The 20195-nt window shown below is 40.5% G+C and overlaps 1 protein-coding gene across 1 annotated transcript in view; it reads left to right on the forward strand.

The window, feature by feature from the left end:
* The window catches only part of LOC109302237 (neurobeachin), a 564850-nt gene that overhangs the window by 311728 nt on the left and 232927 nt on the right, over positions 1-20195 (forward strand). Inside the window, exons 14-18 of the mRNA XM_019523799.1 lie at positions 557-636; positions 1535-1597; positions 1702-1799; positions 7006-7098; positions 13164-13272. Coding sequence (XP_019379344.1) covers positions 557-636; positions 1535-1597; positions 1702-1799; positions 7006-7098; positions 13164-13272 — 443 coding nt within the window. The remainder of the gene's footprint in view (positions 1-556; positions 637-1534; positions 1598-1701; positions 1800-7005; positions 7099-13163; positions 13273-20195) is intronic.

The raw sequence follows: 20195 nt of genomic DNA on the forward strand, positions 1-20195 counted from the left end.
ATCTAAGGATTTGGTGACCTGGTCATAGAAGGCCACCAGGTTGGTCTGACAGGACCTGCCTCTAATGAACCTGTGTTGGTTGCCCCTAAGCATAACCTCCCTTGCTGGCCCCTCATGGACATGTGCCAGGATAATTCTCTCAAAAAGCTTACCCAGGACCAAGGTAAGACTAACTGGCCTATTGTTTCCCAGGTCCTCCTTCCTCCCTTTTTTGAAAATGGGAACCACATTGGCCCTCTTCCAGTCCTCTGGCACCACACCAGAGCACTGCAACTTAGTGGCCTAATTACTCTAAGTCCATATTTCCTGAAATGTTGTGTTCTTGTAGCCATTTAAAAACTGTGGTCAAGTTTTCTATGAAAAATAAACCACATAAAAAATATTGTTATTGCATAATTTAGTTCTGAAAAGGTTGTACCATGTGAAAATATGGGTTTTTATGTAGTGAGTACAGGACTAAATTTATTGTAGAAAATGTAATTCCTCAAAGTTATTGCAGTCATTATGAGCAGTTGTATATACTACATTTAAAAGGAAATGGGTTTTGTTTTTTCAGATGGTCCTCGGCCATCACAGAAAGAAATCATATCACTACGGGCATTTATGCTTCTGTTTTTGAAACAACTTATATTGAAGGTAAAAATAATGAATTTTAGAATGCTAATAATTAGATAAATACAACAAACTTGAAGGCCTAAGTTAATAGTTTATATGACAGTATTAGATATGTAACTCCTTGGACAATTTTACCCAAACTTGGTTAATGTTAATTTTAGCCTATTTATGTCAAGGTGTGTAGGAACAGTCTAAGCTTAGTGTATTCATATATAGATTTTGTGCTACGTGTGGCCCAGTAAGTAAGAGAGGGCATTGAAAGTCTTAATTTTTACCTAGGCCTAACTCTTGGCCTGAGGGTGGCCAAGTCTTGGCAGGTGTGTACAAATGGCACTAGCAGCCTCTGGGTATGGCAGACAGCTAATTGAGCATGGGGCAGGCAGCACAATGGAAGATAGGCAGGAAGTAGAGCAGCAAATCAGTTAGGGAGTAGAGAGCAGAGTGGCAGATGGGATAGGTGAAGTGGAGCTGGAGTGCCTTTCAGGGAGAGTGTGGAGCTAATCTGTGGCAAGGGCGCCAAAAAATTTGGCCTTCCATGAGTTAGTCTGCTGTTATCTGTATCATCTGATGCTGATCTGAGGGATCATCTCTCATTTTTCTTGCATTTTTCATCAGCCCTTGCATCAGAATCCCAGGGAGTCTACAGTGTTAACTTTGCTCCCACACTAATGACTTCTCCCACACTAGTGGGATCCTGCATTTTGGAGAGAGGGACTTTTTCAGGGCCAAAATGATAGGTAGGGATACAGTAAAGGAGACAAGCTAATCCCTTCACTTCAGCGAGTACTTTTTTGAAGAGATTATTCAAGATATTTCTAGTTTTACAGTATAATTTGAAAGGGGATTCCATAATTAATAGTTTTACTGAGCAGAGTGTAAGGAATTTAAGCTCTCTGAAGAAATATCCATTCTTTTTTAGGATCGAGGAGTCAAAGAGGATGAACTGCAGAGTATATTAAATTACTTATTAACAATGCACGAGGTACATTTCTCTAATTACTTGTCTTTACTGTAATTTGTACCATCTTTATGGAAAGCAGGCAATTAAGATTAGTTTGTAAAATGATTTTGATGCTTGTCACACAGGATGAAAATATTCATGATGTTCTTCAACTGCTAGTAGCTCTAATGTCAGAACATCCAGCATCTATGATACCAGCCTTTGATCAAAGAAATGGGATACGGTAAGATGGAGAAGTGAGAATATAATTTGAAACAAATCTCCCCAGTGTTGCCTCCCTTCAAACTGTTTCCTTTCCTCTAACATAGCATGTAAAGTTACTTTTCTCTAGGAGTACAAACATTTTTCTGGAAAGACCTAATCCTGGCATTTTATTTTTGCTAGAAGATATAAGTTTTTATCACATTTCATGAGTATGTTTTAAATAAAAACTTTTCCTGTGGGTTCTTATTTATGAAGCCAGATTTGTTTAGGAATAAGTAAATATTTTTAAAAAATTCTAATTGAGATTCAAATATGATACACTGTTTACAAGATGCATTGCAAAAACTGGATATGTGAATTGTGGTTCCCTTTTCTGATTCCTAAAGATTATTTTTAGATTTTTTTGTAAGTTGACAGAAGCATTTTTATAGATTAAAGCCACTGAAATTTTCTCTGGAAATTTAAGACACATGTCCAAACATTGTATATGTTACAGTAATTTATAACTAAAGACAGTAGGAGAAACTCTGCTGCTTTACTATTTTTGTATCTAATAAAATAACAAATTGTTTGATGCTTTTGAATTGAGATATACTGTGTCCATTTAATAGTTAATACAGGTTACTCATTTGTGATATTCTGAAAAATATTTTCAATATGATTGAGATACTGTATAATTTTTTTGAAAACAGTTACCTGGGCAATTCAAACAGTGGCTTCAATAGAATATTCACATTGTAATCTTTATATATCAAGCTAATTAACAATGACTGGTGAAACAAAGCATTTTGCTTTCTGTCTTGCTGTTCATTCGCTGTTACTAGTCCTTTTTTGGCTCAGTTGTAGCTAGTTGCCAAGAAAAAATGTCTATACAGCTGTATGGGAAAGGGCCAGCAGCTAATTTGTTGTCCTTAAGAGCCATTTAAATGGCCAGAGAAATGTTGATTGTGGGGAAGACAGAGAATAAAAGAAAATAATGGAACAGCCAATTAATAGACCGTGATTTAGGTGACCTGCAAATGCAGTTCTTGAGTTGTGTTTTCATTTATCCTGGAGAATGGGGGGTTAGTGAGTCTGGTATGAATTTGACTTGAAACTTCTATACTTTTAATCCCAATATATTATATTATTGGAACTGAATATACATTTGAAAACTAATTAGAAAAGAAAGAAATTAAAATGACATTTTAGGTGATTTGCCTTGTCACCCTGAAATTGCATGTTTATTCCCCAAGTCTAGGGACAGGCATTACACATAAACAGGTTTAAGTAATCCGAAATTGGGTTAAGCCTGTAATAGAACAGATGTTCAGTGCACATAAACCAGTTTGAAAATGGGTGAAACTGGTTTGAGATGAACCTAGGTGAATGTAGTATCAGACCTAACTGATTTGGGTCAAGTCAGTTAATGCAACGTCTGTTAATCAGAGTCCCTCACCATCCCGGCATATACTCTAGGCTTGGTGGGGCTGTCTGCTCCACAGCAGGTCTGGCCCCTCCCCTGTGGTCCCTGGCTGGAGCTCGGCACAGACTAGCAGGCACAGCAGGGTCTGTTGGCTTCCCTGTGCCCCCCTCTCCCACCCCTCTCACCACTGGCTGCTTAAGCAGAATTCCCTTCCTCCTCTCTGCCGCAGCAGGGATCATAGCCAGCGTGTAGTATGCTAGCTAACGCTGAGAGGTGTCTGTGTGTACATCTCTCTCAAATTTCACTGGGGCAGGCAGACAGAACAGTGACTGCTTAGGGCTTTGGGAGCTAATCAACAGGTCAGCTGGTAAGCTGTTTAAGAAGTTTGAAATAATGTGGAAAGACTACTGTTTTGCTAATCAGGTGATAAAGACTGTTATTAACTGCCCCCCTCCCCAGCTGGTTTGCTCGTCTGTCAGTTTGCTGCAGACAATATGAGGAAGCAGGAAGGGAGATTGAAAAGCTCCATATCATCAACAGAGGCATGCACTGCACACATGCCTGTGCCTCAGAGTGCTAGCCCGGGGCTGGAGGCAACACTCCCACCCCTTGAGGAGCCAGTGGGGAAAAAACTGGGACTGTGCAGGCAGGAATCCCTAATGCGAGAGTCTTTCCAGGGCCTGGCCAGACCCACCTCAGCTCAGCTCCCTGCAGAAGGGAAGGGAGGGCTGCTCTAGCACCTTCTGAATTTCCTCAGTCTAGAGAGAATGTCTGGCCAGTTTCAAACCAGGTCAGCCTAGCCAGGTTAGATTCACTTGCAAAGATTGAATCAGTTGAGGCTCCGGCTTTATGAATGTCTGTCCATAGCTCAACAGTTCAGATGAAAATGACTAAGGTTTTGTGAAAAGATCAGGTTATAAGAAAGCCCACATACTTTTTCTGGCTTTAATTATTTACTTTATCCTTATCAGAATTGTTGTATAATATATATAAACTGTGCTTGGATAGAGTTTTCCTCTTCCTAAAAATCTGTCTTGATTACAAATGATAAACTAAGGATGTTAAATAATACCTAGTAATAATAAATGTTGTCAAGGTGGGTAGGTCCAGATAACTTCTGTACAAAAGTCTAGAAGAGTCAGCTAAAGAGGTCGTTGACTTCCTGATGTAAATTCTTAACACAGGTATGGAATTTATAGGAGAGTGGAAGAGTTCTGATATCATTTCAGTATTCAAAAAGGGCAAGTGGGATGAGCCCGAATAGTTATAATTAACTTTTGACACCAGTCCTGAGGAAAATAATATTAAAGCTGATATAGAATATAATTAATAAAGGTTTATAAAGATTATAATGGGATTATAATCATACTTCAGTTACCATGGTTTTATGGAAAACAAGTAATCTAATCTAATTTCTAATCAGGTTACAAATTTGGTTGATAATGGCAACTATAGATGTAATACATTTAGTCCTTTTCATATTATGTTTCACTTGGTATGCCTCAATATTCTTTTTTTCTAGAAAAATAACACTTTACAGTGCTAGTAAAGCACTTCTTAAAGCTGTTAAGAACTAAATAAAGGACAATTTTCACATAATAGTTGTCAATTGAGGAATTACCAAATAAGATTATTGTTAGTGGAAGGATTTCACAGGTCAGTTCTTGTCGTCTAACAACATAATCTTCATCAGTGATCTGGAAGTAAAACATGGAAAAGTTATCATATAATCAAAAGTGGATAATGTGAAAATCAATAGATTTGTCATTACTGATGATAACAAGACAGTCATACAGAGCAATTCAGATCACTTGGTAAGATGTGCTCTTTGAAATATTTCATTTTAATACAGTCAAATCCAAAATTATACATCTAAAAACAAGGCAATGTCTATGGAACGGGAAGATGTGTTGTGAAAAGTGGTCACTGAGAAGGATCATATTAAGCAGGCAACTGAACATGAGCTCTTAATTCAGTGTTTTGCCAAAAAACTACTGCAGTCCTCCCCTCTACCCCCACGCCTGGCTGGCCAGGCAGCACCTGTGTGGCCTGTAGAGGGGTGACATTGCCCTAGCGCTTCCCACCCCCACTCTGCTTCTGGGAGGTGGCGGCATGGGGTGGTGGGTGAAGGCACTCCATCCCCACCCATGCTCACCCCCTAGGGCCTTCCCAAGTACCCCTGGAGGTACACATACCCCCAGTTGACAACCCGTTCTTTACAGCAGGAGACAGTGTTCAGTCTATTCAGCTTGTCAAAAGGAAGCTTCAGAGATGACTTGATTGTAGTACAAGTACTTTAATGAGGATATAAAACGTGTGCATAACAAGAACAAATGATTGGATGCTAAAGGTGGACAAATTTTAAATTAGAAACAAGGTAGACATTTTCAGGTATGGGCAAGAAATCATCAAGGAAAGTGGTAGATGGTTGCATGTTTTGATGTCTTCACAAGAAGTCTTGGGTTTTTGGCAAATGTTAAGGCTATCATGGAACACATGCTTGGCAGGTCATGCAATTCTAGGAATAGGGCAAGCAAGTCCCCATATTGTGCGACTGTCAGCTCCCAGTGTGTTGGAAGAGGAAGAGGCAGGGGGGGCACCCATAGCTGAGGAGAGGAAAGCTCCCAGTTCCTCAGCTGTATCCATCTTCTGAACGTGGAAGTGGCAGCTAGGGAGCCAGGAGCTTCCCACTACTCCCCTCCCCCCTCCCCAAGCACTCCTTCCACAGGTTCCTGGGAACATAGAAAAGATGATGTGCAGCTAGGGCTTTCAGCTGCACGTCCACTTTTTAAAGGTCTGGGGTGCCATAAGCCCAGCATCAGGAAGCCTTTCCCTGACATCAGACCTACAGTGCCACAGAACTTTTAAAAAGCAGGCATAAATTTGGGAGCCCCAGCTGAATGCTCATCTACTTTTCCAAGTTTCCTGGGCACTGTAAACACAACATCCCCCCAACTCCTGCTGCTAGTGGGAAATCTCCCTTACCCCCAGCTGCTAGCACTGGACAGCTCTTTAAATGGGCAAGTACAGCTGTGTATGGGCACTTTTCCCTATTCCCCACTGCACATCAAGTCCCTCTTTAATTGGCATGAGCAGCAAGGCATGGGAGAAACTCGTGGTCTCAAGTTATGGACTCGGCCTCCTGTGGGGATAGAGCAGGGAGCTGCCCCCAGCCTGATCCCATTAGTTGGGCAGGGTAGCCCTGTCCCAGACCCCTGGACTGCCTTGTACTGGACCGCAACACTCTGCTGAGTTTCAGAATTCAGCATTGGGCAGCTCCAGTCCTGGTTTAGAACCAAGGCTGTCCTCTTTGTTATCCTCAGGATCAAGAAGGGGAAATTCTCCTGAATTTGGCCCTGGTTAAATGAATGGCTCAGTTTGCTTTATGAACAAGTTTTCTTGAACTAACACTATTCAAAGAGTATAAGAGTTGTCATTTTGGCTGCATGCTCTGACTGGAGTGTTGGGAGAAGAAAACAGCTGTGTGTTAATGGAATCCAAGATAAAACTGAAAGTGACCTTGTTTGTTTGTTTGCACCAATAATCGAGGGAAGACAGGCCACTTTTGATTCTTTATTGTGGCTGAAACTGAAAATTTCTTGTCTGTTTCAGATGTGTCTTGAAAAGGTTTCTGGCCTAATCCTCAGCAGTGCCTGGTGATCCCAGTTCATTCCCTTAAACCTATGTTTTAAATTTTACTGTTTTAACTTTGTTTACTTGCTTTTTTGTATAATTTCACAGTAGTGTAGATGATCATATGGAAATGCATGATATGTGGTAGTAAGCTGATGGAACATGCTAAATTTGTCTTTCTTTTTAGAGTAATTTATAAATTATTGGCTTCCAAAAGTGAAAGTATCTGGGTACAAGCTCTGAAGGTATTGGGATATTTCCTCAAACACCTGGGTCACAAGTAAGTATTTTCTCTGAAGTGTTTACAGTGGCATGGTGTGGTGATGATTTTTTTTCTTTTGTCATATTCACTTAAAACTACAAGACATATTGCCTAGAATGTATTTGGAATGCTGTATCCAGATAGTTTTTGAAGAGTAATTTACAGATTTTGTTATTTTTCTATGCATATTGGGAAAATATTGTTAACTGTTAGATAGATGTATTTAGTGAAAATAGTATTTAAAATGATCTAAAAACATGTTTTTAAATTGACTATATCATGCTATAAAACTCTGCAAATGGTTGTATATGAAACAATGTCAGATTGTGTCATTTGTCATAATGCCAGTCATTTGTAAATTGAGTATCATTACAAGAAAATATCAAGGTCTTCTGTCATACAAGAACTTTGAAAATGAAGATGGGAACACCTGCAGCAGAGGAATAATACAACGTTTCCCCATGGAAGCTAGTTATAGCTACTGAAAAATATGTAGAAGGAACTCCACATGAATTATATAAATGATTATAAACATTAAACCTGGAACTGAGATGTAAAATATGAAAATGTATGCATCAATGAAATTCAGAATGATTCAGTACCTTGTTAGACACAGTATTGTCTCATTTTTCAAAGTTACTTATTTTTATTATGCTATTTTATGTTGCCTTACATTTTCAAAATGCTGTCCAAATAGTGATAGATTAATCCTCAGTCCTTCTATGAGACTGGATAAGTTATTAACCTTGTTTTACAAATGATGGAATCGAGACAGAGGTTAAATAACTTACATGGAGTCACACAGAAGCATTATTGAAAAAGATCAAATCTCAAATGTCTTGCACCATGCCCCTTGCTTAGTTGACTAGATTAACCTGCCTTCCCTTTCATTCAAGTAGTCACAGCCATATAACCTTTTGTTGCTATAGGCCAGAGTCCATGACCTGGCCCCCAGAGAGATCCAGCTGTCTGTGCTTACCTTAACTATAGATACCCTGCTGCTCTGCAGTGAGGGCTGCAGAAGAGAGTGCTACAGAAATGATGGGTGAACTTGCTATGAATTTGTCCAATGTGAAGTGTACTGAAGACAGTTGTGGGTGGCTAGCTTCCAGATGGCCATGGACCCACTCTTGGAGCAGGGCTTGGACTAGGTGGACCGCCTGAAGTCCCTTCCAGGCTTACTTTTCTGAGATTCAGTTCTCTGGGCCTCCAAGGCCATAGTGCTACCATGGGCTAAGACAAATATTCCTCGTCTTAGCCCATGATGAACCTTGGTTTCACCCATAACCTTTTACCTTAAATCTTCTCCCTGCCTGTACCACAATCACAAACCCCTATACATTCTCCTTATGTAGTCCACCAAGAAGCAGCACCATGGTGAAAGAAAACATGGGACAAGTGAGTGAAACTATGTAAGGTTAACCCATATTGTAAAATGCAGTAGGGATCATGGAAATGAAGTAGTCTGGAGTAGGAAAAAAGGCCGATAATAAATAAACAGCTTCCTCCTCAGTTGTCACCATAATATACGCAAATGTATACCCAAATAGGGTTTTGATTCTCTAATTTTATATAAAAGTATATGGTTTAGAATAATCTCTATCAGTATAAATCAATCATTCACACATTTTTCCCCAAACATGACACCATACACTTCAGAGAGATTATTTGCAATTCTGCTTTACACACCAGCACGCAATCTCAGGGAAAGCTACAGTCAAAGTAATTTACGATAGCTGTACCAACCACACATTAATAATCATAACGCATAACTAAAAAACATTTAGTATTGCCAAAGTTCAAAAGTGCCTGATGGCTATTAAAGAGTAGGTTGAATTCTGAAAAGGAGAGCTAATGGATTAGTGGAATGTAGTTGCAACATTGAGCTCGCATTGGTGAGCTATTATATTTACTTCATACCACACTCACTTTCCCCCAAAAATTTAGCCATGCAAAATTGGAGTGTATGTTTTAAATGGGGAAGCTGATTCTGTATGCTGGAATGGAAGCATGGAGCCACTGTAAAATGGTTGTCTTGATTCTCCCCCTGTCAGCCTTTGTGAGGGAAAGAGGGAGGAGAAGTTCACTCTTCAGCATCAGAGCTACAGTGTTAACCCTTTCACAGCTACTGCAGCCAACAACTGCTGCCAATTCACCAGTGACTGTGAGAGGGTTAACACGTAAGCCTCTACGTGAGGGGCATCCATCAGGATTCAGCCCTGCAGTCAGTTTCCCTCCCCTGCAGTCAAAATTCATCCATGACTCTGAAAAAATCTTTCTTCATGCTGCTTTTCCAAAACAAGGTACCTTGTTTGTTTTATTTGGAGTGTCTCAACTGGGGACATGTGGTGTGTAAGACACTGATGTTTACTCTAGCTTCCTTAAGGACAATAAAGTTGTTTTCTTCCTTGTCCTCCTTTTGCTTTTTCCTTTCTAAGCAGCATATAGTGTGCTTATTAGGCAGTCAGCAAATTACTTGACATGCAGCCTGGGCTGTTAATCCTAACTTTGCTTTGTCTGTACTGTGTTGTTAGCCACTGTGCAAACTAACTGGTGTCAAGGCTGCTCAGTGTCAAGGCTGCTATTAGAAGCAAGGAGCTCTAAATAAAAGCATAAGGAGCCTTCATTAAGGGTGAAAGGCTGAGCACAATCTTTGAGTAACAATGTAACAAATATCAATTATGTAGGGAAAGTTGAGAGTGGACTCTTCCCCTACAAAGTAAGTCACTCTTAAAGCAGCTAAAGCAGTGTCTAGTATTGAGATCAATGAGATTTGGTAAATGTTAAGTGTCATTGGCATGATTTTAATGTCTTCTCACATAATGTGGGGGTGCCTTAGATGGCTTACACTGACCTTAGATTTTGAGTTCTTGATTAATATTTGTTATGGCAATTTTAAGTTGCACAAATCAGATGATTTATCAGTGTATTTACAGCCATGAATTTTCCACTTAGTATGTACATATCACAATAGCCAAACTGCATAAAAATATTCCTGTAAGACATTTTAATTCATGATTGTAGTGATCTATCTCTTTTTTTTCTTCATTATGGTAATTTTCCTGTCACAGTGGTTTAATGTGCTTTTATTACATTTCAGTTAGACTTCCTCTCTCTAAAGGGGTTTAGGTATGTTAGCAGTTTTTATAAATACCCATGTGCTGTGCCTTATCTTTGAGAAGCATCACAACCTTCTTTGGAAGTAGTACAGGGAATGAACCAATAAAAGTTAGCTTTAAACACATAGGCTAGGGACAGAAAGTACACATAAACCAATAGAAGTGATCAGAAACCAGTTCATATCTGTAACACAACAGTTCCATGCACATAAACTGCTTTCAAAATGGCTAAAACCAGTTTAATGTAAATCTGGATGGATATAGTACCAGATATAACTGATTTAGGTTAAATCGCTTTATTGAACTTGTGTCCCAGATCCCCTCCCGATTCAAGTTAACTCATAGTGCCCCAGCATCCCAGGATGCTTTGCACCTCCCCCCGCAGACATCCTCACCTTGCTCACAGGCTGGGCGTGCTAGCCTTGGCCCAAACTGTCCATTCTGGCCAAGCAAGGAGGGCTGCTTTAGGACCCTCCAGATTCTGGCCTGGGTCACTGCAGGCATGTGGCTGCATTTTCTGAATCAAAAGTGAATGTTTGTTCACTTGCTTATCTATTCAATATAAACAGCTTAAGACTAACCTGTGAAGACTAAATCAATTCAGGCGTTTCTGCTGTCTTTACTTAGCCATATAGCCAATATATTTCTAGCAAGTTTCATTGATACTCTAATTTATTTTTAACCTGTAGTACATTGTATTTTTCTGTGTATTTCTCATATAAATGAGTCTTAGGCTGTCATTATCTGACTAAAACCTATACTGTAAACAGTACATACAAGAGGACAGAGCTAAGATTGTATTTTTGACTCCCTTGAAAGCTTACCCCACATCTTTACTATTCATAAGGACATTTAGATTTTTATAAATCATCTGGAGAAAGTAGTAACATAGAAACATATCTCTTGGTTTCAAAATTCTCTTACAAAAAATGGCAAGCCTTTGTGCATTTCACAATCTGGAACTGGTTGCAAAGATGTCATGAGAATATCTTGTTCTACCTGTCTGGAGTTTCATGAGAGACTCACAAAAACCTCTCTCTTCGGCTAAGAACTTCAGATGTGATAATCATTCTGCATCTATTTCATACCATGTTGATTCACGTTGTACTTGTTCTCTATATAAATTGTTAATGCTTCTGAATAGAGAATTTTATACTTCATTTTCTGCTTTTTTTTTCTTATTGTACTTTGAACATTTTCAACAATATAAACAGGGCTGTCCAGCTTCTAAGGGGCAGAGGGCTGGATACCCATGGGCTGCATCGGGGTGAGCCATAGGATTCCTGGGCTACATGCTGTGGACTGCACCACTTGTCTCCACCACTGCTCTGCACTGCTCAGCTCTGGGCTTATTCTCTGTAATAAGTTATTCAGGAACCGAAGCTTCTTTCTTCTCTCCATTTTTAATGTTCTACTTTGTTCTAGCCATTATTGCTAATATATTAAGATAGTGTACGATTCAGCTGGAATTTCACCTGTGTGAACCTTTGTGTTTGCCCATGCCAGTTGTTCTTCCTTCAAACAATATCACTATTTTTTATCCATATTAAATAATGCTAAGAGTATATACTGATGATGGTAATAAACACCATAAATGTAAAAGTAAGTTTCATGGGAGATTTTGGAGAGCATAATACTAAGCCCAGTTAAGGGAAGATAGAATTTCTTATTTCTTACTGGTCACCCATCTGCCCAGTATAAGGATGACATTGACAGATTGGGGAAGGTTATAGAGAGTGATTCTCAACCAGGGTGATGTGAAGTCCTTTTAAGGGTGTTTCACAGTGCTACACAATATTAACATAATAGGTCGGCAGATACCTGCATGATTCGCAGGATATATCTAAAGATTTTAAATAATAATTCATAGGCCCCTTCTGTACATTACATATATCACACAATTACTGGGTTAATTGTGCAATTGATTTAGACTGACTATATGTGCACATTAACTATTGTGCCATAAAAGATCCAACCTGCTGTAAAGTTATTGTTGGACAATATGTAATAGCTGGGTGCTATCTAGCTTTAGTTTGTTAGTGTAGTTTATAAGGGTCTGTCCCTGTGACTGGGAGCCCTTTCAGCTGACCAGGCTCCCAGCCCCAATGGGTGCTCCATGCACAGCCAGGGTCCGGGAGCCCTGTAGCTGAGGGGACTCATAGGCCTGGCAGTGTGGAGCAGATGGGGACTCTGGGTCCCATAGCTGTGGATGCCAGGTCCCCTGGTGCACTGCTGCAATCTCCCAGCACTGGGGATGTGTGCAGTGCCCTATGCCTGGGATATTGCAGCAACTGTGGTCTCTCAGCTGTGGGGGTGTATGGGGTGCCCCATGCCTCGGAGCCTTGTTGGCTAAGAGGGCTCCCAGGCAAAGGATCTTGCTTCTGGGTGGTTCAGGCATGGCAGGAGAGGTGTGATTCTGTGGACTGTGCATTTGATCCCTTTACGCCTTTATCTGCAAGTGTAGAGGGGCTCATAATGCCTAAAACATTCTGTCCTGTTGTGGTCTTTCTGAGTTCTTTGCAATAGAAGACTTGCTCCATTATTTTTCTGTAGTGAAAGAATGAATAAAATTTGTTTTTGAAATGGTATGTTGCCAATTCAGAAAATTTATGGAAGGGTGCCATGAGCCTAAAAAGGTTGAGAGCCAGTGGAGTATATGGTTAGCTCTGTTTGTATTTCTTCTGGAATGAACAGCTTTGAGGACCAGAAGGTCTGCCAGTTTTTACGTGTAGGAGCCTATGCAAAATACTAAATTGTATTCTGACAGCCATTCTGTATTGTCAGAACTTGCATAAATTGTCAGAAATGAATTAAAAAATTTTCAGTAGTATATAACAACAAATGAAAGTCCTAATATTATAGAAGTCTGTTTGGCTTAAAATGTTTTTAATAGAATAATTGGTCTGCATCTACTTAAAATCTTTAGCATGTTTTAAGGCCTGTATTTTTTGTTCTCTCCTCCAGACGAAAGGTTGAAATCATGCATACCCACAGTCTTTTCACACTTCTTGGAGAGAGGTTGATGCTGCATACAAATACGGTGACCGTTACAACATATAACACGCTTTATGAGGTACAAACTTCTAACATCTATGCAAATTATATCCTCTTATGCAAAAATATGAGTGGTTAGAAATATGATTCTATATTTAAAAAATCCTAACTTTCTGGTCACTGTGATTACATTAGAAACTGAAACGTTAAAATTCTTCTGAACCAAGTATTGTCCAGGTTTTTTTAGAGTTTTCTTTACCACTGTTAACACTGTATGCAAAGTTTTATTAAAAAGTTGCAAAATCCTAATAACATTAGAGAGGGTGCTAGAAAAAGCCCCTCTATTTAAGTTTTTATACCTTCAACAACAAAAGATTATTGGAAGCTTGTGACATTAAACTTAAAATTAAGTATAGGGAAAATGCTGGAGCCAGAGCATTTTTACTTGTTCCTTTTCTTTTTTTAAATGTGAAATAGAATTAGTATGAGATTAGTATGTTTATAAACTATTGAAATGGCTATTTCTCTTCTTTAGTTGGCAATGTTGCCAGTTTGCCAAAATAATAAATGAACACAAATACTCTCCTTTAAGGTTGAGATGTTGTTGCTAGCAAATTAGTGTCGCTACTAAGGCAAGTGAATGCATCTCTGGAGGATTCAGTATATCGTTGCCTTTAGCACATTCTTCTTTTTTGTTGATGAGCAATTCACTTAAGCTGAAGTTCTAGTTTAACAGTTCTGTGTGCCTTGTTTTGGAAATGCCCAGCTTGACTCACCTGGAGCAGATTTTACAGCTGCACCTGTTATTGCTACTGAACCAAGTCAGAACAATAGATATTTAGCACTGCAGGCAGTCAGGTAGTGTTCTGGAGGCATGAGCAAATGGCTAGAGGTCAAGAAAGTGTTTCATTTTAATTCAGCCTCTGCCAAATATCTTGACTAATATTTAGGATGCATCTTGAGGGTTACCTGTCTTCAACTAGATGCACACAAGCCCCTGTTTCTGTTTATATACTTTGAGGCCTGCAGCACAAGGCTCCATATGATGCTTCCTATTCCTTGAGGAGACACTTTCCTGGAATCAGTCTCCAAATCACATGTCTTCCTATGCTTTGCCATAATCAGTGGGCAAAACAAATAGATGTGAGGTGGAAGCCAGGAGCAGGAAGTTCTGGGAGTGCTGCTGGTGGACCTTCCTGGACTTCCAGCCTGAAGTACATGGGTGAGTTCCAGATGGATTTACAGGGAAGAGCAGAATAAGGCAGGCTTGACCTTAGACCCTTAAGTTTGGCAGAACTTTTGGGGATAGACTAGATTATAGCTAAGGACCAAAACTGAAGGATTTAAATGTCAGTGGTCTGCAAGTATAGGTTTGTAGAGGCCTTAAGGTTGGCTCATATGAAAAAGGTCTAGCCACACACCCTGTGTGACCTCTAGGAATTTTGTCTGTGTTTTTCCATCTTTAAAATGAGAAAATATCTTTCTTTGACCATGTGCATGTGTGTATGAATGTATGAAAACGCACACACAGTCATTATATAGAAAGGAACATATTGTTATTCTTGTGTCCATTGCATTACGTTCAGATTATTTTGGTCAGCAATGTATCTTCATGCCTCTGAAGATATAAAGAGCCTATGCAGGGTCTTCAGCATCTTCCCCTTGTGGCTAAGAGATGGAACTTTAGATCTCTGAGCCTTGTAGTGCATTGTGTGGCTTTTTTCTTTCAGAGGTAAATACTTAAATATTTAGTTCACAGTGGTTGGATTTGCAGTGAGATTTTGATAATTTCTTTTCTCACTTTTGGCAATAAAGTAGTTGATTTTTTTGTGGTGAGGTACTGTTGGTACTGTTTTCAGTTACTACGACTGACTAAGTCCAAAGGCTTCAAAAACTGCTCTTTATACAAGTCTATTTTCTGTTTTTAAGGATGGGTATACCAAAGGCAAGTTTTGTCTGATAATTGGGCATGCTATGAAGAGAGATTGTAAATAGTGTTTTAGGAGAACCCACAGTGCTCAGGAATCTGTTGAAAATGTATTTTGGAGAGATGTATACGTCCCTTTTCTAATCTGCGTACCTCAAGGGTATAAAGTTTTGATAGCTCATGTCATAGTGCTTCAATGGGACTGAAGTTTCTTATAAAACATTGGATGAATGACAACAGAGAGTGCACTGCAAGCTCACAGGGAAAAGTGATACGGGTCTTCCTCACTGACCAACAACATCATTTATTGACTGTCCCTCAGAATTGCAAGCAGGATCCCACAAGCAGGATGGCCTTGAGTTACTGTGTTGCACTGTATGAGGTGTTAATGACAGAATCATTGACTTCCACAGATGACTAAATACATTCTAGGATTCTTAAAATAAATTACCAACACATTAGCATTTCCAGTTGAGACGGTTAAAAGAAATCGCACATGCCTCTGAAGGATTCTAGACATGTTCCACAAATGAATTTGATTAGTTTGTTGTGGCTGTTATATTGGATTAAATTAACACATGTATGTGAGTTGGTCAATTAGATGTACAGCCAAACACTGAACACTAGTAACTTTATGTTCTGAGTTACAAGTAGGCATCAAAAACTGAGAGACCATTGAAGTAGTGTCTCCAAATGAACTCAATTTCTAAAATGTGGTATTATTTTTATCATTTTATGGAAATGTGATCTTGTAATATTTGCACTTTGTGGTCCTAAATGCCAAAAGTTTGTCATAAATAAAAGCGCCTCATATAAGTGGCCCGAAATGATAAACTGAAAACTCTTGTTGATCACGTGTCAGCACATACATTTCTAGGAAAAAGTGTAATTTACATAATGGAATGATCTTGAAGGATTTTATTTAAAATATTTTCAGATACCCATAACTGCACGTAATCAGAACCGATTTAGAAAGCTACAGAAGTGGGTACAAAAGATTAGCCATAAATGATTATATTATAAGCTCTTTTAGATACTGAATTTGTCCTTCTGTGTGCAATTGTGGCATATTTTAAATGATTAATAATGGTAAAAGGATTCTGTATAAACATACATTCACAGATATTAAAAGTTTACAACTGGAGTAAGCTTGGTTAGTGATTAACAGATCACATTCTGAAATAAATATGGATCATTTGTCACCTGACTGTATAAAGAGTGACATCTGTTCAAATATGTTTTGAGTTTTCAAAGCACAGAAAGAGATTATGTAAATACTGCTATTTAAGCCATATTTTTATTAATTCGGCCTTGTGTGAACAGGAGGCGGATCTTAAATCTCTTGTTTTAGAGGCTTAACCAAGTAGAAGTATCTTGATTGTGTCTTGGCAATTATTTTTCTTCAAGTGGCTAAGTCAAGAAGTTATGTAGTCGAAGGGGCAAGACAGGCTTAGGGCTGTGCAAGCTTTGTTGAAGTACTGTGCATTTAAACACTGTATGGGGCGTTCAAAGGTGACATGCATTGACTGCCTTCTCATTATGCCTCTGTGTTTGGCCTGTGACTCCTGACTTATAGGAAGGTTCTGCAGCTTCACTCCCAGGAATATCCTGGGCCCAGTGGCTGTGATTTTGAACAAGACAGGTTAATATTAGAAGCCTTGTGCATATCAGTTGGCTCTGAGTACATCTTGTTTGAGATGCTGTAGTGTTTCAGGCTACTCTGGTGGCATTAATGTCCAAAGTTTAACCCCCAAACCTCTGAGTTTATAAGGAATCTTGCATTAAAGTAAGTAATAACTGCATTTTGAGTAAAATTCATTAAGACCACAGATGCATGTCTTTTTATATTTTGCCAAAGTTGTTTACAGCCAGCATGGATTCATGAAAAACAAATAATGTCAAATACACTTGATCTTCTTTGACAAAGTAACTATTTGGGTGGGTGAAGGGAATTCCGTGGATATAGAGTATCTGGACTTCAGTAGAGCTTCTGAAAAGGTCCTACACAACCTTCTCATAAACAAATTGGATAAATGTAGGCTAGGCATAACTGCTACAAGATGAATAGGTAACTGGCTCAATAGCCACAAGCACAGGGTAATTATTAATGGGTCCATGTCAGAATGGCAGAATGTTTCAAGTGGACTCCCACAGAGGTCTGTTCTGGGCCCGGTGCTGTTCAACATGTTTGTTAACAATTTGGATACTGATATAGAAAAGCAGGACATTTATAAGTCAGCGGGACCAAATGGACTCCATCTGACAGTACTGAAGGAGCTGGCTGACGTCATTGCAGAACCCCTGGCAAAGCTCTTTCAGAATTCATGGCCCACAGGGGATGTCCCTGAGGATTGGAAGAGGGCCAGTATTGTGCCCATCTTTAAGAAGGGGAAGAGGGAGGACCCAGGCAACCATAGGCCAGTCAGCCTAATCTCTATCCCAGGGAAAATCCTGGAAAAGCTCATTAAAGAATCTATGTACGATAAGTTTGCGGAAGGTAAGATTCTGAATGACAGTCAGAATGGCTTTGTTCTGGGTAGGTCTTGTCTTACCAATCTCATTTCCTTCTCTGACTAGGTCTCTCGCCACCTGGACATGAGAGACAAGGTAGATGTTATATACCTAGACTTCCAAAAGGCTTTTGATCTACTATCCTATGATATCCTTGTGGGAAAACTGGAAGATTGTGGGCTCGGCTGCTTGACAGTTCAGTGGGTGGGAAGCTGGCTACAGGAAGTGATCCGTCTTGTTGTGGTGTGAAGTGGCCAGTGGTGTCCCTCAGGGGCCCATGCTTGGACTGGTGCTTTTCAACATCTTATCAGTGGTTTGGATGGGGAAGTGAAAAGCTCGCTGGCCAAGTACACCAATTTCTGGGGAAGTGTGGCCATGCCAGAAGATAGGTTGCTGATACAGGTGGACCTGGACAGGCTAGGGAGTTGGACAGACCGGAACCAGATGAAGTTTAACACTTCCAAGTGTAAGGTGCTCCATCTGGGGACAAATAACTCTCAACATACATACAGGCTTGGAGGTGACAGCCTGGATTGTACCATGGCTGAAAGAGACCTAGGGGTAATGACTGACCATTGCATGAACATGAGCCATCAGTGCAATGCCATGGCCAGCAGGGCCAATAACACGCTGGCATGCATCAACTGATGCATCTTGTGTAAAACTAAGGAAGTGAGACTCCCACTGTACTCAGCACTGGTGAGACCACAGTTGGAGTACTGTGTCCAGTTCTGGGCACTTAACTTCAAAAAGGATGTGGAAAAATTTGAGAGGGTCCAGAGAACAGCCATGCATATGATTAGGGACTTGCAAGCCAGGCCATATGAGGAAAGGCTGAGGGACCTGGGCATCTTTAACCTAAAGATGAGAACCTAAAGAAGACAAGGTTGAGAGAGGACTTGATAGCAGCTTGATAGCATCTTACTGCTACATCAGAGGAATGCGTCAACTGTTGACTAGGGCACCCCTGGGGAAGGCCAGGACCAATGGATATAAACTCCTGGAAGGCCACTTCAGGCTTAATACCAGGAAAGACTCCTTTACAGTCAGGGTGTCCAGAGTGTGGAATAAACTTCCTCCAGAGGTGGTGCAGTCACCTACCCTGGAGGTTTCAAGAGGAGACTGGGCTAGAGCGGGGGGAGGTGGACCCAATGATTTGCGAAGTCCCTACCAGCTCCTAACAATCTATGAATAGAAAGCTTCTTGAGCAAGTTTGCAGATCACACAGAACTGGGAAGGATTGTGAACATGTTGGAGAATACAGTGCAGTTCAGAAGGATCTTAACAAATTGGAAGGTTGGGCTAGAGCTAACCAGATGAAGTTCAACACAGACAAATGCGAAGTGCTACACCTTGGGAGAAATAGTCAAAAACTTGTATAAAATGGGTGATACCTGGCTGGATGGCAGCACTATGGAAAAGGACTAGAAGTCTTGGTAGATCACAGACTCAATATGAGTCTACTTTGTGATGCAGCCACACACAAGGCAAATGCGGCTTCGGGATGCATCAGAAGCATTAGGTGGAAGACAGGAGAGGTGATAAGTGCCTCTCTACTTGGCACTGGTTGGGCCTCATCTGGAGTACTGTGTGCAGTTCTGGGCTCCACATTTTAAAAAGAATGTGGGGAAGTTAGGGTCCATAGACAGGTAACAAAAATGATAAAAGTCTTGGAACGCAAGTCATACAAGGGGAAGCTGAAGGAGGGGGGCCTGTTCATCTTGCAGAAAAAGTGTTGAAGAGGGGACATGTTAGCAGTCTTCAAGTACTTGAAGGCCTACCATAAAGAAGAGGGAAAGTACCTTTTCTGTCCTGCTCCAGAGAAAAGGTGGCTTGGATGGCTTGAAGTTTCAGCAAAGCAAATATAGATTGGATATCCAGAAAAACTTCACTCTGAGAATTGTGAGGCAGTGGTATAGAGTGCATAGGGAAGTTGTGGACTCTGTATCACTGGAGGTGTTCAAGAAGAGGTTTAACAGCCACTGGTTGGGGATAATCTAGGTGTAGCTAAACTTATGTTCTACTATGGGTATTTCCCAAGCTTCTGGTTGCCCCTATCCCCCTTATTGCTACATGTGTCAGGGTATTTTTAAGCCTTCCTCAGAGGCATGTGTGTTAGCTGCAGCTACGGCTGGGGACTTTGACTGGGGTGTGCCTAATGCTCCTGCTGGGATTTAAACATGGAGGTTCCTGGCTTAAGGATCTTCCCCCCCCACTCAGGGCCAGACTGATCACCATACTTGGGGTCAAAAAGGAATTTTATATAGGTTGACCATGCATCCCAGTTTCTCCAGGATTCCGTAATCTGGGCTGGAGTAGGCGTGGAGGCGAAGGAGCATGGTGTGTTAGGCAAGTGGTCAGGCATGCATGCCATATAGGAGCAAGATGTGCAGAATGGAGCAGGTGCCACTGCACTTGCACGTGGCATGTCCTTGTGCCCGCACAGGAGCAGCAGTGCCTGCTCAGCCTGCTGCCTGGCATACCATGTTCCTCCACCTTCCCACCAGACTCTGTCTTGGGACTTTTGACCAACTGGCTGGGGCTGGGCTACAGAATCCCAGAGC

This window comes from Gavialis gangeticus, unplaced genomic scaffold (genome assembly GCF_001723915.1).
Source record: "Gavialis gangeticus isolate Ggan-Ray unplaced genomic scaffold, GavGan_comp1, whole genome shotgun sequence".
Taxonomy (NCBI): Eukaryota; Metazoa; Chordata; order Crocodylia; family Gavialidae; genus Gavialis; species Gavialis gangeticus.